Source organism: Atractosteus spatula, chromosome 17 (assembly GCF_055471065.1).
Source record: "Atractosteus spatula isolate fAtrSpa1 chromosome 17, fAtrSpa1.hap1, whole genome shotgun sequence".
NCBI classification, from domain to species: Eukaryota; Metazoa; Chordata; class Actinopteri; order Semionotiformes; family Lepisosteidae; genus Atractosteus; species Atractosteus spatula.
This window is the reverse complement of record NC_142722.1, coordinates 17,441,116-17,453,611: the sequence shown is the minus strand read 5'-3', so window position 1 is coordinate 17,453,611 and position 12,496 is coordinate 17,441,116. Positions and strand designations below refer to the sequence as shown.

General features: G+C 44.6%; 2 protein-coding genes across 2 annotated transcripts in view; one reads left to right on the top strand and one right to left on the bottom strand.

Moving 5' to 3' along the window:
- Nucleotides 1–12,496, bottom strand: part of LOC148819259 (uncharacterized) — a 78,993-nt gene that overhangs the window by 8,017 nt on the left and 58,480 nt on the right. The gene's annotated exons all lie outside the window — the stretch shown is intronic.
- Nucleotides 4,087–4,656, top strand: LOC148819262 (apelin receptor A-like). Its single transcript, XM_088935476.1, has one exon. It carries the CDS (start codon nt 4,087–4,089, stop codon nt 4,654–4,656), a length of 570 nt encoding a protein of 189 aa, XP_088791602.1.

Below are 12,496 nucleotides of genomic sequence, written 5' to 3'. Positions count from 1 at the left end.
TGAACTCACCTGACAGGAGCCGCCAGCTAAGAGGTAGCGCCATCTAGTGGATTTGGCATAACAGGCCGCTATTCACCCTGGGTCACACACAAAATACCGAATATGTCAAAAACAGCTCTGGATAATCGAAACCGCAAAAGCACATCAGATTTACTGAGTGCTCCTTGGGTGTGTAAGAAGTATGTGTTGTAGGTGATTGTGATGGCTCTGACACACTGCGGCGTACAAGCTGAGTACGAGCCTGCTCATGCAGAGGGGGAGCGTTCCCGCTGACGGCCAGCTGCTGTCGGCTCCCGAGCAAAGAGGTATGAGCCTTGTATGAGCCCTTCTCCCCTCTTCTCCCTCCGCCGCACAGAGCACAGCAAAGCAGGCAACGCCCGCAGGGAGCCAGCGCAAGAGAGCCCCCCCCCCCCAGGCAGAGAACAGCGAGGAGGAGGAGCCGCAGCCCAAGAAGACGAAGGTGACCGGCTCGGCGCCTGCGGTGAAGCAGAAGAGTGGGAGAGTGACGGAGCTCAGGGCGCAGACAGCGGAGGGCAGCGTGGTGGTGGAGGGAGTGTACTGCGCTCTTCCCCGACTCTGCTCACACCCCCTTGCTCCGCAGACACGCGCCCCCCTGTGGCCAACAGGCAAACAACCACGACCCAGGATTCCTTTGAACTAAAATAAACCCTGTGCATCACAAAGGCTGGGGAAATTGGGTACATTTACAAACAGAGAGAAGGACTGCATGGATAGTAGCAATAATTGCATTTATATAGCGGGTATTTAGGGTGTAAATAGGGCAACAACACCGTATATACCGTTACAACTCCCTAGTAATTTCGGGTTCTTTTAACGGTAACTCACCGCTGGGTCACATGTATAAAGACAACTCAGTCTTTCAATGAACTGACAAAACACAACATTGCAACCGAAAACGAATGCGGCAAACCTCACAAGAGAAATGAGCATGTGGCATGTTTCCACCTATCCCCCCCTTTTCTAACCGATCTATCCAGTACAGGGTCAGAGAGGAGCCGGAGTCTATCCCAGCAAGCAGCGGGTGCAAGACAAGGCACACCCTGGACAGGTCGCCAGTCCATCACAGGACACTCACACACACTCATGCCAAGCGACAATTCTCCCAGAATCCAATGAATCCACCAGCATGTCTTTGGACTGTGGGAGGAAAATGGAGCACCCAGAGGAAACCCACGTGCTATGAGGCATCAATACTAAAAACTGCGTCACTGGGATATCCATGACATATTTGAATATGGAACAAGTAAAGGTTTATTTGCTGACGCAGCTACTTACTTGAACATATTTGTATATGTGCAGATTTTCATACAATTAACATCCATTATGAATGCTGACAGGTAACTGTTTTACACACAAACAGAGGATTAAATCCACAGCAAGGCTTGTACTTACTGGGGTCCATTCCAGTCCCATCGTCAAGGAAACACAGCATGAACCCACCACGCAGCTCCGGCTTCTTCTCTGGAGAGGAGAGGACAGAAAGTGGGCCAGAGAGATAACACCGCCCTGCTCTACAGAGACAGACACTTACTCCTGACAGCATGAGGAGCTTACGGATGAGGCTTACCCACTTTTGACATACACGTACCGAAAATGACCTACGATTCTGGCCTTTTATGTGAACTTGCTTGTTTTAGCCAGTTCAGCTACTCAGAAGGTGAGCACCTAGCAATTTAAAATACGTTACCCACTTTCGAAAACTCGTAAGATAGATGCATTAAGACTTGCAAATTAAATATTTTCATAAAATTAGAGCTATGAACCCTCTGCCTCATTTGGAAACGGGGATGAATCTCTCCAAACGTGATTAACTGGAGCAATATATACAGAACAAAAGTCAACAGGTGACTTCAAAGTCAGTTTAAAATAAAACATAGAAGCACCCCACAATCTGGCCAGAACAATAAAACGATTGGCAAGAGCAAAATTGGATTTAAAATCCATTGAGAGTGAGAGTGAGAGTTTTAATTTGCTAAGGTATGCACAGCAAAAACATAAACCTACCAAATTGCTAAGGTTCAAGACTGTGAGCCGCTGAGCTTTATATTTCTAAATTAACCTGATGAAATGAGGCATGAAGAAGATGGTGACAGCAACAGGCGATTCCACATTACAAACAGATGGAGGCTTATGTCCTGACAACATACTTTCCATTTATTAGTCAGAACCCTTCCTACTGCTTGCTAAGATAAGTGGCCACAAACTTAAAAGAGGCATAGAAGAAACTTTTTTTCGAAATATTTTCGACAAAAAATCTGCAAATACGGTTTTCGCTCTCAGGGCTCCTGTACTTCTGCAGCTGTTCCCTTTGCTGAGAGCTCTTTCATGAACACATCACATTACTCTGCTCTTTCTGCAAGCAGCGGCGGTCCTCATAATAACTACAGCACAGCCAGCGCCTGAGGAAACATAAAAACACCAAAACACCTTCCTCTCGGTTCAGATCACAAGTCAGAGTAACCGCCATACTCAGCTGTCAGACAAACAGACCATACTGTTTGAAGACACAGTACCAGAAACAGATGGTTGAGCGCAGTATGTGAAAACTACCTGTGTAGATGTCTATTCTTTTAGCATCCGCATCCCTGCAAAGACAAAACAACATTAGATATGCTCTGTGGGAAGTGGAAGAGGCAGCAGATAGATATTCTGTGGTTACAAATGACAGTTTCTGCACTACCTCAACTGATTTATGAACGGAACTAAACTTAACTAAGCTTAACATACCAACCTTCCCTTTGAGAACCTTGCGCTAAGCTGAACATCTACACAAACAGCGAGCCAGGATGAAAGGAAGAAAGCAGGCTAGAAAGAGGATTTGTACCTTGCGTTGTTCACAAGCTCAGCTAGGGCTCCAAACAGGAACTCGTGAGTGGTCCTGAAAGAGTGAAAAGAAATGACTGACTCAAATTATGCGACAACGATACTGAGTTTTTTAAAATAATAACTTGTCTTAGATAGATAGATACTTTATTGATCCCGTGAGGGAAATTGCAGTGCAACAGCAGCTTAACACACACAACACAGCCACAGTGTAACGAAATATATAATAATAGTACAATACATACAATACAGTACAAGAGTTACTCACAGTCCGGACGCACAAGAACAAACTAGAACAGAACAGTACACAGAAAATCGTATCACACATATGAATATAAATATAGATGTAACTATAGATATAAATATAAATGTATTGCACAGGTCCCTGGCATATATTGCACAAAAAGTGGTTGTAAACGGGAAAAAGAAAAAGAAAAAGAAAGAGAACAGATGTAGCAGTAGATGTGTAGATGCGTTTAGTCCAGAAACAGGTCACTGTCGATGTTGCCTCTGCCAAGACGCAAGGTGGATGCGTTGTACAGTCTTATGGCAGACGGCAAGAATGAATGTTCCACCAAGACTTGGCGGCAAGAACGGCAAGTCTTGGTGGAACAGCAAACTGCATTAGCCGAACAGGGGGCAGCCAAGGTCCACTGTAACTGCACTGACACTGGGGGCTGTGCAGGAGACATCTTGATAGTCCAGACAACCACATGGTCATTTTCGGGACCGTTTATACCAATACAGGACCACGATGCAGTGTGGTCCTGTAGTGGTATAGATAATGTGTAGATAATGGATGGGATACACATTCACTCAGGCAGAGGACGGACCATTTAGAGTTACCCGGTAGCCTCAGACAACATTCCTACATTCCACTACGGAAGGTAACTGGAGCACCTCACTCACTGACTGTACTGACTGTATTGTATGTATTGTATTATTATTGTATCATTCGTTACACTATGCTGTGTTGACTGCATGAAGCTGCTGTTCCACTGCAATTTCCCTCACGGGATCAATAAAGTATCTATCTATCACCTGGAGCTTCCACATGGCCAAGAGAAAAAAACTGTAAATGCTACACGGAGAGCACGTCAAGACAGAATCAAACTCGAGACACTAGAGTCGAGAAGTGCAGTGTGTTCCAGTCCCAAGTCAGCCAAACAGGAAGCCATTCAGCCTGACTGGATCCACAGCAAATTTCAGGTTTTGCCAAAAACGCATAAAACGTGTGAGTGTATGCACCAACCCCCGACAGCTTTAGGACAGGAATTCAGCCACCCGCTGCTCTTAGAAGGAATTAAGGAGAGCAAGACCTCAAAGCGCCAACCACAGACATCACTGAATGTGCTGAATGACTCACATTGTCCAAAAACTCAGAGGTCACCGTTCTACTGCTTCATCGGCAGCACCGTCACCCGCCACTTCAACAACCTCCGCAAGGAGGACCAGAAGAAGCAGCGGCTGCTCAAGATCATCACCACCCTGGTGGCGGTCTTTGCCCTCTGCTGGACCCCCTTCCACGTGCTGAAGAGCCTGGATGCCTTCATCTACCTGAAGGTGCTTCCCCAGACCTGCGCCCTGCTGAGCGTCCTGCTGCACGCCCACCCGTACACCACCTGCCTGGCCTACGTCAACAGCTGCCTCAACCCCTTCCTCTACGCCTTCTTCGACCTGCGCTTCCGCTCGCAGTGCCTGTGCCTGCTCAACCTGAAGAAGGCCATGCACGGCCAGATGAGCTCGCTGTCGTCCACCCTCAGCACGCAGACCCAGAAGTCCGAGGTGCAGTCGCTGGCCACCAAGGTGTAGGGAGCCCCGCTCCTGGGGGCGACAGACTGTGTGCACGGAGCCGGCGCGCAGAAAAAAGCACGCGGTTCCCGGACTGAGATCACCTTCCCCCCATTGTGGGAGAAAGGGACTTTGAAAAACTGAAAACCCGGTCTGTTCGCTGGGCTGTAACACTTGGAAAACCCAATGTGTGGACTTGTTCTGTTATTGGGGTAAGCCCACGCGCTTATACCTGGGCTATGAGGGGTTCCCCCAACAAACAACGCTGGGGCCAGCTGGCTGTGCCTCCAGCCGCTTGCGTTGTACACATTTTTGAAAGAGGTAAATGTGTTTCAAAGACTTATTTTTTTCTGGCTTGCCTTTTTTTTAAAAAGAGTACATGCTGTAAATTGCCGTAAAGAATTCAACCAGGGCTGAATTCTGGACAGGAGGAGTGAGATGAGAGGGAGGTCATAAGTTGTTGGCAGTGAAGTTTCAGCCTGGTCACACTGGGAAAGAAAAATGTACCGAGTGTTTTCCAGGTTTTTTTGTGCTCTGTTGCTGTCGTACTGTTTCCTTAGCACTTGTTTTAAAGAAGAAAGATTGTGCAGCCCAGTCTCCACTTTTGCTAATCTGTGCTAATGAAGGAAAGGGGCCAGGGGCTGGTGAGTGTGATTAGAAGGAAGGTGTTGCAGTTGAATTAACATGTCGGACGACAGAGGTGGTCGGGCAGGCAGATGGCTGTTGCCAAATGTTTTTCTGGGAGGGGGAGCAGAGGTCTAGGAGATGATGGCTACGAATTGACTTGAATGCACTGTTGTTACATGACTTTGGAGCTGGGGTGACTTATCATCTGTAAGTGGCTTTTGCTGTGAATGTCTCAGAAATTAAGGATTTGTATTATGGATTGTATGTTTTTGCCTATAACTAACTACTGTATCTGGATGCTTTTTAGCATTTCCTATTTGTAAATAAAAAGTGTTTTTAAAATATTCCTCTTAACTTTCTTCAATCCCCGCTGGCCGTGTGAATGTCACCCTGCCTTTAGTGCTGCTGTGTCTCTTCCCACACTTGCTCATTTGTGCAGTTGTTTCAGTTTTTGAAGACGAGAGGAACCGAGCAGCCTGCTGCTTTAAAAAAAAGCACAGGGAAAATAATGACTGCAGTTCTTTTGGGATATTGAGCTTTTCCAGGAAATTCTTTTTCTTGGCTGAGTTAAAGCAAGGGTGTCTCAGCAAGCCCGCCAGGCATGTTGAAAATGCACTATAAAGGAATTAGAAAAAGAAGCAGAGTCTGGTCTCTAACTTTTAAACATCTGCCTGCAGCAATGTGGTCAAGCAGATGTCAATAATTCCCCAGACACGATGTATTTTTTGTGTTGTTTTTTGCCAGAATATGAATAAAGTGACAGGTGGGCTTGAATCTTAAGGTAAAATAGTTCACTTAATACTGGAAAAATGGGGCAGAGTTCACATTACTGTTAGAGTGGAAAGTTATAGGACCCTTTAATAGATATTACATCACTTCATGTGCATCTACTCAAACAAGAAAACTCCCAGGAACTAACCACCATTCACATATAGCATGAATACATCATTCTTGTGCCTTATTAGGATGCTACAGGGAAGCACAAATTCAGAAAATGATGTACTACACAAGCGCTGAGAAAGACTGGTCTTACTATTGAGTTAATTGATTCATACTACAGTCAGAGGTAAAAAAGTCTTTTCACAGCATTTCTATGCAATAAGAGTTTTCATCCCAACCTTACAAAGTATATTAGTTCATAAACACTGCAACAATTTAACACAAATTAAACAATCATATATTATACAACAGACTTCTGTAATTAATAATAATAATAATTAATAATTGCTTACATTTATATAGCGCTTTTTTCTGGACACTCCACTCAAAGCGCTTTACAGGTAATGGGGACTCCCCCTCACCACCACCAGTGTGCAGCCCCACCTGGATGATAATTATGCTGGGTGATATGAAATGTTGTTACTGTAGAATTGTGTACAAAAGCTCTCTGCTCCATTGACTTTATGTAACTTGGTGCCCTTAAAAAAATGAAGCAGTCCACTACAACGTACTGTATGTAAGCTTTCATTCATGTGTCTTTAATCCTGACCATTACTATTAATACTTAACAAGACTTGCAGTTCTATTAGGATTATATGCACTTGTGTATTTTAACAATATTAAGCTTGCGTTCCACAAAAAAAAGTTTGTACATTTGAAAATGCACCCTGAGTGAGTGATGTATTGAGGTGTGTTCTCCTAAGACAAACATAATTTCATGTCAGCAATCCGATAGCAAACTTCAGAATGTGCATACAAGAAAGAATCTTAAATTAAGTGTGTTAATTGCTACATTCCAGAAGAATCCATGGGGCTTTTACCTGCAGTAGTAAGGACCATGTCTAAGTTGAAGAACATGATAGAAACGACCTCTATTGTTAGGGATATGCTGCCTTGGAGTCACCAGAAATTCTGGCTTTACAGACACAAAAAAGCCTGACAAGTGCTGTCAGATCTTAAGTTACAAGATTCATGTCCTAGCAGGTGTGCAGTGAATTTCTTTTGAACTTTAAGGCCACTGTATTACATTTAAGAACTGTCAGCCAGTGGTAAACCACACATGAAATCTCACAGGACATACAAACCACAACACGTTCTACATGACATCAGGACAAAACGAGTGCTGAGTTAAGCCCCTTCATTCTGTATGAATGAAGTAACTTGCAGGCCAACCAGAGTGTTCGGAGACAAGAAAACTGATGATTTGTCATTTGCATTCCCAAGTAACCACTAAAACAATCTGTTGAGCTTGCTAGAGGATTAAGGTATGTGTTTCCCTCAGCCGTCATTATGTATGGCATTTGACTGTGAGCACTTGTTGTAAGACCTGTAGAATATTACCAGATGAATACAGATGATGAAAGATGACTAACATCTTACTAACAGTTGAACTGCACAGGTGATTATTTGGTTATCAGAATGTGTGCTTTATAAGATGTTTAAAAATGGTTGATTCAGGAAGTTGTGAATCGATTCCTCTGGCAGCCAGCTTATTGAGTCAGGCAATCAAGTAAAATTACAACCTGAATTAAAAGCATTTAGGCCTTGGAGAAATATTAGCGACATGTGGCTGAAAACACAAGCAGGTCTGAAGATCTTAATTATTTCCCCCTATTTTCACCTGAACTATTCATTTAATTTCTTCCTGCAAAGTGCTGATCAATTGGTAGTAAAAATCTTACCGTGTAATTGTTCATGCTGTGTAATTGAAGAGCATCCGTTCTTCAATTTGGTGTTAACCTTCATTCTGGCTTTGTCCTAATTCTGTCTGGATAATCCAGTAATAATGTCTGGCAGCAGTAAGTGACGATTCAGTTTTTTTGAAAACTTGTTTCACTTCCATACTGCTGTTTTTTCCTTCCGTGAGGTTTTATTGAAAAGGAACGCTCAATAAAACCTCAAGAAACTAAACTCAACACTGAATAATGAACTATTATTCAGTCCGTGGTTTTCCTTTAATGAGCTCAGTTGGACACAGTCTCATTTGTAATCCTTTGACAATTGTTGCCAATCAGCTCTGAAAACAGGCCAATGTTTGTGCTGAGTGTTGAGGTGGCTGATAAACTCAAGTCCACTGATGTGTGGGGTGTGGGGTTCAAGATGAACTTTTTGTGGCTCACCTCTTTCTTTTAATCCACATATTCAAATTATTAAATTATTTGTAGTCAAGTATTACATAGTTTAATAATTTTAATAATAATCTTGGCATGAATTCCTGTAGGAAGCTAAGGGCTTAAAAATAGAAATTTGTTTCATGAAGGTGTAAGATTTAAATCCTTTACTGAGGTTCCTTATAGCTAAAACAGAATTTAAAACATTTTCTTCAAATAAGAAATATTGTGATCACTCCTATTAACAGAAATAAATCTAGACTGGAAGTGTTTGATTTTGAAACCTGCAGTCTTTAACCTTAATTCAGAAAAAATCTGAATTTTATTGCATTTTGAAGTGAGGATCAAAAGTGAAAGATGTGTAGAAATGTGTCTTTTCCTTCCTTATCTAACTCTTCTTGGGCTCCATAAAATGTTATTGCAATACTCTCCTCACTGTAGAAAGTGACAGTCAGAATTAGGAACATTTTTTGGCTTTTGTTTTGGCATTGGAGACGTATTCAGAGCTTTAGGCAATCTCTACATGGAGCTGCACAAGACAGAATACAAGTGAACACTATTTTTTTGCCATCTATAGATCTCCTGATCTCCTTTACTCAGATAAAGTGTGACTATCAATGGCTGTTTCTTAGACACTTAGATATTTTCGTCCTCCTACAGTCCAAAAACAAGCAGGTAGGTTAACTGGCTTCTGGGAAAATTGTCCCTGGTGTGCGTATGTGTGTGTGTCTGTCCTACAATGGACTGTTATCCTGTCCAGGGTGTACCCTGTCCTGCACCCTTTGCTTGCTGGGATCGACTCCGGCTCCCCTGTGACCCTGAATTGGAATTGAAGTGGAACAGAAAATGGGCGGATGGTGTTTTATGTGTGTCATTGTTAATCCCATGTAACACATATGTCATTATGATTATGTCTATCTATCTCTCTGTCTGTTGATATATATGAAACACTACTGTCACTTTTCCACAGTACGTGGTGACAGAAGCAAGCTAACTTTGAGCAGTGACACTTTAGGCTGTGTTGTGTTTTAAAAAAGGGCAAAAAATTCATACTGCTCTTAAATCAACCATAAACATGAAAGTTGACCCTGGAACAAGATGTATATATGGACATTTTGCAGGTTCAAGTTAGCTGTACCTGGACCAATCCTACCAATCCTATATGAATTAAAGAATCAGCAGAGAGGTGGGCTGGTTTAGCATGCGGTTAACTTGTAAGAATAACTAAAAGAGACAGTGAGATGAGCATAATGTAGAGCATAATGGGTTATAGATTGGATAATGTGCCTCACTTATTGATGTTGTACTGTAATAAAAAAACACAAAGTCAAGTCTGTCCTAAATAACTGAATTCCAGAGAACAGCATGGCCACATTTATTCACATCTCTAAGTATTGCTTTAAATCAAATTCAGCAAAGACACATCTCCAGGAACACTCTGTTCTTTGGAACCGCAGTGGAAGCCCACGAGACTGTATAGACGCCTCTGAAGGCTTCCTGCTTCCCTGGGGTACAAAAGGAGGTAAGACGCAAAAACATTCAGCAGCTGCAGCCTCATGATGGTTAAAGCCAGAGAGCTCTTCACTGCAGACAGATGATCATGGGCTTCCAGATGTTGGGGGATGGCTATAACAGAATCCACAAACAGCTGCATTAACCCCTTTCCACTGTGGTGTCCAGTATTAGACATTTAAGGCTACTGGTATAGTGGTCACCCTGTGTGGAAGAGGACACAAGTGTATCTTGCCACCATGGGCTGTGAAGAGGTTTGGGACAAAGGTAACACCTGGATACCCAATGCACACTGGCTTCTTCAGGATACATAGTGTCGAAAACTACCGTGTGAAGCTGCCAGCATGAATGTAGTATTCACAGCTGGGCTGGAAGAAAGAAGTGAATGACAAAAAGACCATTTGAATGACGATTGAAACAAATGTCTCGTGGTCAGATGAAATGAAACTTGAGCTTTTTGGCTCATCTGCGTTATGTCTGGTGTAAAACTAGACGAAGCTGGTGTAAGAGAAAACACTCTTGACCACTCTTATGTTCTGGGAGTCCTGGAGCCCTAGACAAGACAGGGGAAATGGACTCCAACACAGACCTGGACATACTGGCCTGACACCTGGCTCTTCTGCCAGGAGTACTCTTGTGTGGCCAAAACTGGAGATTCCAGCATGACAGCGATCCAGAGCTCACATCCAGATTGAAAAAGAAAGGTTAATCACACACAGAACAGACACTCTCGCCTGCCCATCCCGATCCCCAGAGCTCAATCCAGCTGAAGCTCTGTGATTCCGATTCAGGATGGCAGCTCAGTGAGGGAAACCAAAGGGTCTGAAGGGGTGTGAGCAAGTCTGCATGAAGGACTGGTCATACGGTGGTCCTGTGAAGTGCCAGGACCTCAGAGCTCACTGTAGGAGGTCTCATCACTAGAATTCCTGCCAGATGAATACTAACAACAAGGGGGTGAAGAAATGTAACCTTTGTCTTTTGAAACTTAAATTATTAATAGCAAATATGAACGTGCTGTGTGCAATGCTGTTACAATTACCGTGTAACTCTTGAGGAATTTTTAATGCAAGAAGCATGATCCAATCTGTAAATCTTTCTGTTATTTGGTGATACAGTGTTATCCGATCCCCTGATGGGATAAGAGCTTATCTGAACAATAAGTCGAAATAAATCTGGATCATTTCAAAGGAACTCTATGTATGTGACTACAGCACAAAATCCCACAACATTGTGACTTTCAATTCATTCTTATTCCTATAATTATAGCCTAAAATCGAATTGAATTTAGTCACAGCAAATCACAATGCCAGCACTGCTCTAAGACAAGAAGAGTTGCAAATGAATTTGGTAGAGGGATGTGAATTTCAGCTCCCGCGTTCTCTCAGTGACCTCGTCCTTTGATATGGCTTCCTCAGCCTGTGGTCTAGTGTGCCACACATGGGGGAGTCAGACAGGTTCCTTTGAGGATCTCAGGACGAAGGCTGGGGAGGGGTGCGAGTGTGCGAGAGGGTTACCTGCCACTGTCCCCTCGCAGCTGTCGCCCCTACTGGGACACAAAAGCACCACCCAAGTGAAAAAACGACCGGCTCACAGGTGGCTCTGCTCTGGCCCGTCTCCCAGCAGACCGAGCAGAGGGGACAGCTCCCCTAGAAAGGACACCTGAAAACACAGACTAACATATCTCACCCAGTCTTTCATCTTGGGACATGCTCCAACCTGTTGTCCCTGTCAGTCCTAGCAGAGAGACACACTGAGGGTATGCAGCTACAACTTGTATTTGCTTACTCTCTGCATAGAACTCCGTAGAGCACAAATGTATTTGATTTGTGTCTCCATACATCAGGCTTAAATACCTTCCAGAATTTATCCATCTTAAGTATATAAATGAGCTTAATTTGACTTTTTTTGAACAGGTGTAATAGCTTTAACCAGAGATCCCACAGATTCTGCTGATCCACCTGGGAATTCAACTTCAGTCACATTTGTTTTTTACAGTGTCACCTGTCTGTTAGTCCGTTCCTGTGACCATTGGTGAGAAAATTCCATCCTGCCAGGGTTCTGTGCGTAGTTTGAAGAAATGTCTTACAACACCCAACGCCGACACCCCCCCGAGAACCCCCACACACCGCCCAACGCCCACAAACCCCACAGACCCCAAAACCCCCACACACCCCGCAGAACCCCCACACACCGCCCAACACCCACACACCCCACAGCCCCCAAAACCCCCACACACTCCCCAGAACCCCCACACACCACCCAACGCCCACAAACCCCACAGCCCCCAAAACCCTGACACACCGCCCAACGCCCACATACCCCCTAGAACCCCCACACACCGCCCAACGCCCACAGTCCCCAGAACCCCCACACACCGCCCAACGCCCACACACCCCCAAGAACCCCCACACACCGCCCAACGCCCACATACCCCCTAGAACCCCCACACACCGCCCAACGCCCACAGTCCCCAGAGCCCCCACACACCGCCAAACGCCCACAGTCCCCAGAGCCCCCACACACCGCCCAACGCCCACACACTCCCCAGAACCCCCACACACCGCCCAACGCCCACACACCCCCAAGAACCCCCACACACCGCCCAACGCCCACACACCCACCACACACCCCCACAGCCCCATCCGCACACACCCCATTCTGGTAAGACCCGG

Excerpts from the sequence above, each read along its gene's own strand:
- LOC148819262 (XM_088935476.1), top strand. The coding sequence starts at position 4,087 with ATGCACCAACCCCCGACAGCTTTAGGACAGGAATTCAGCCACCCGCTG.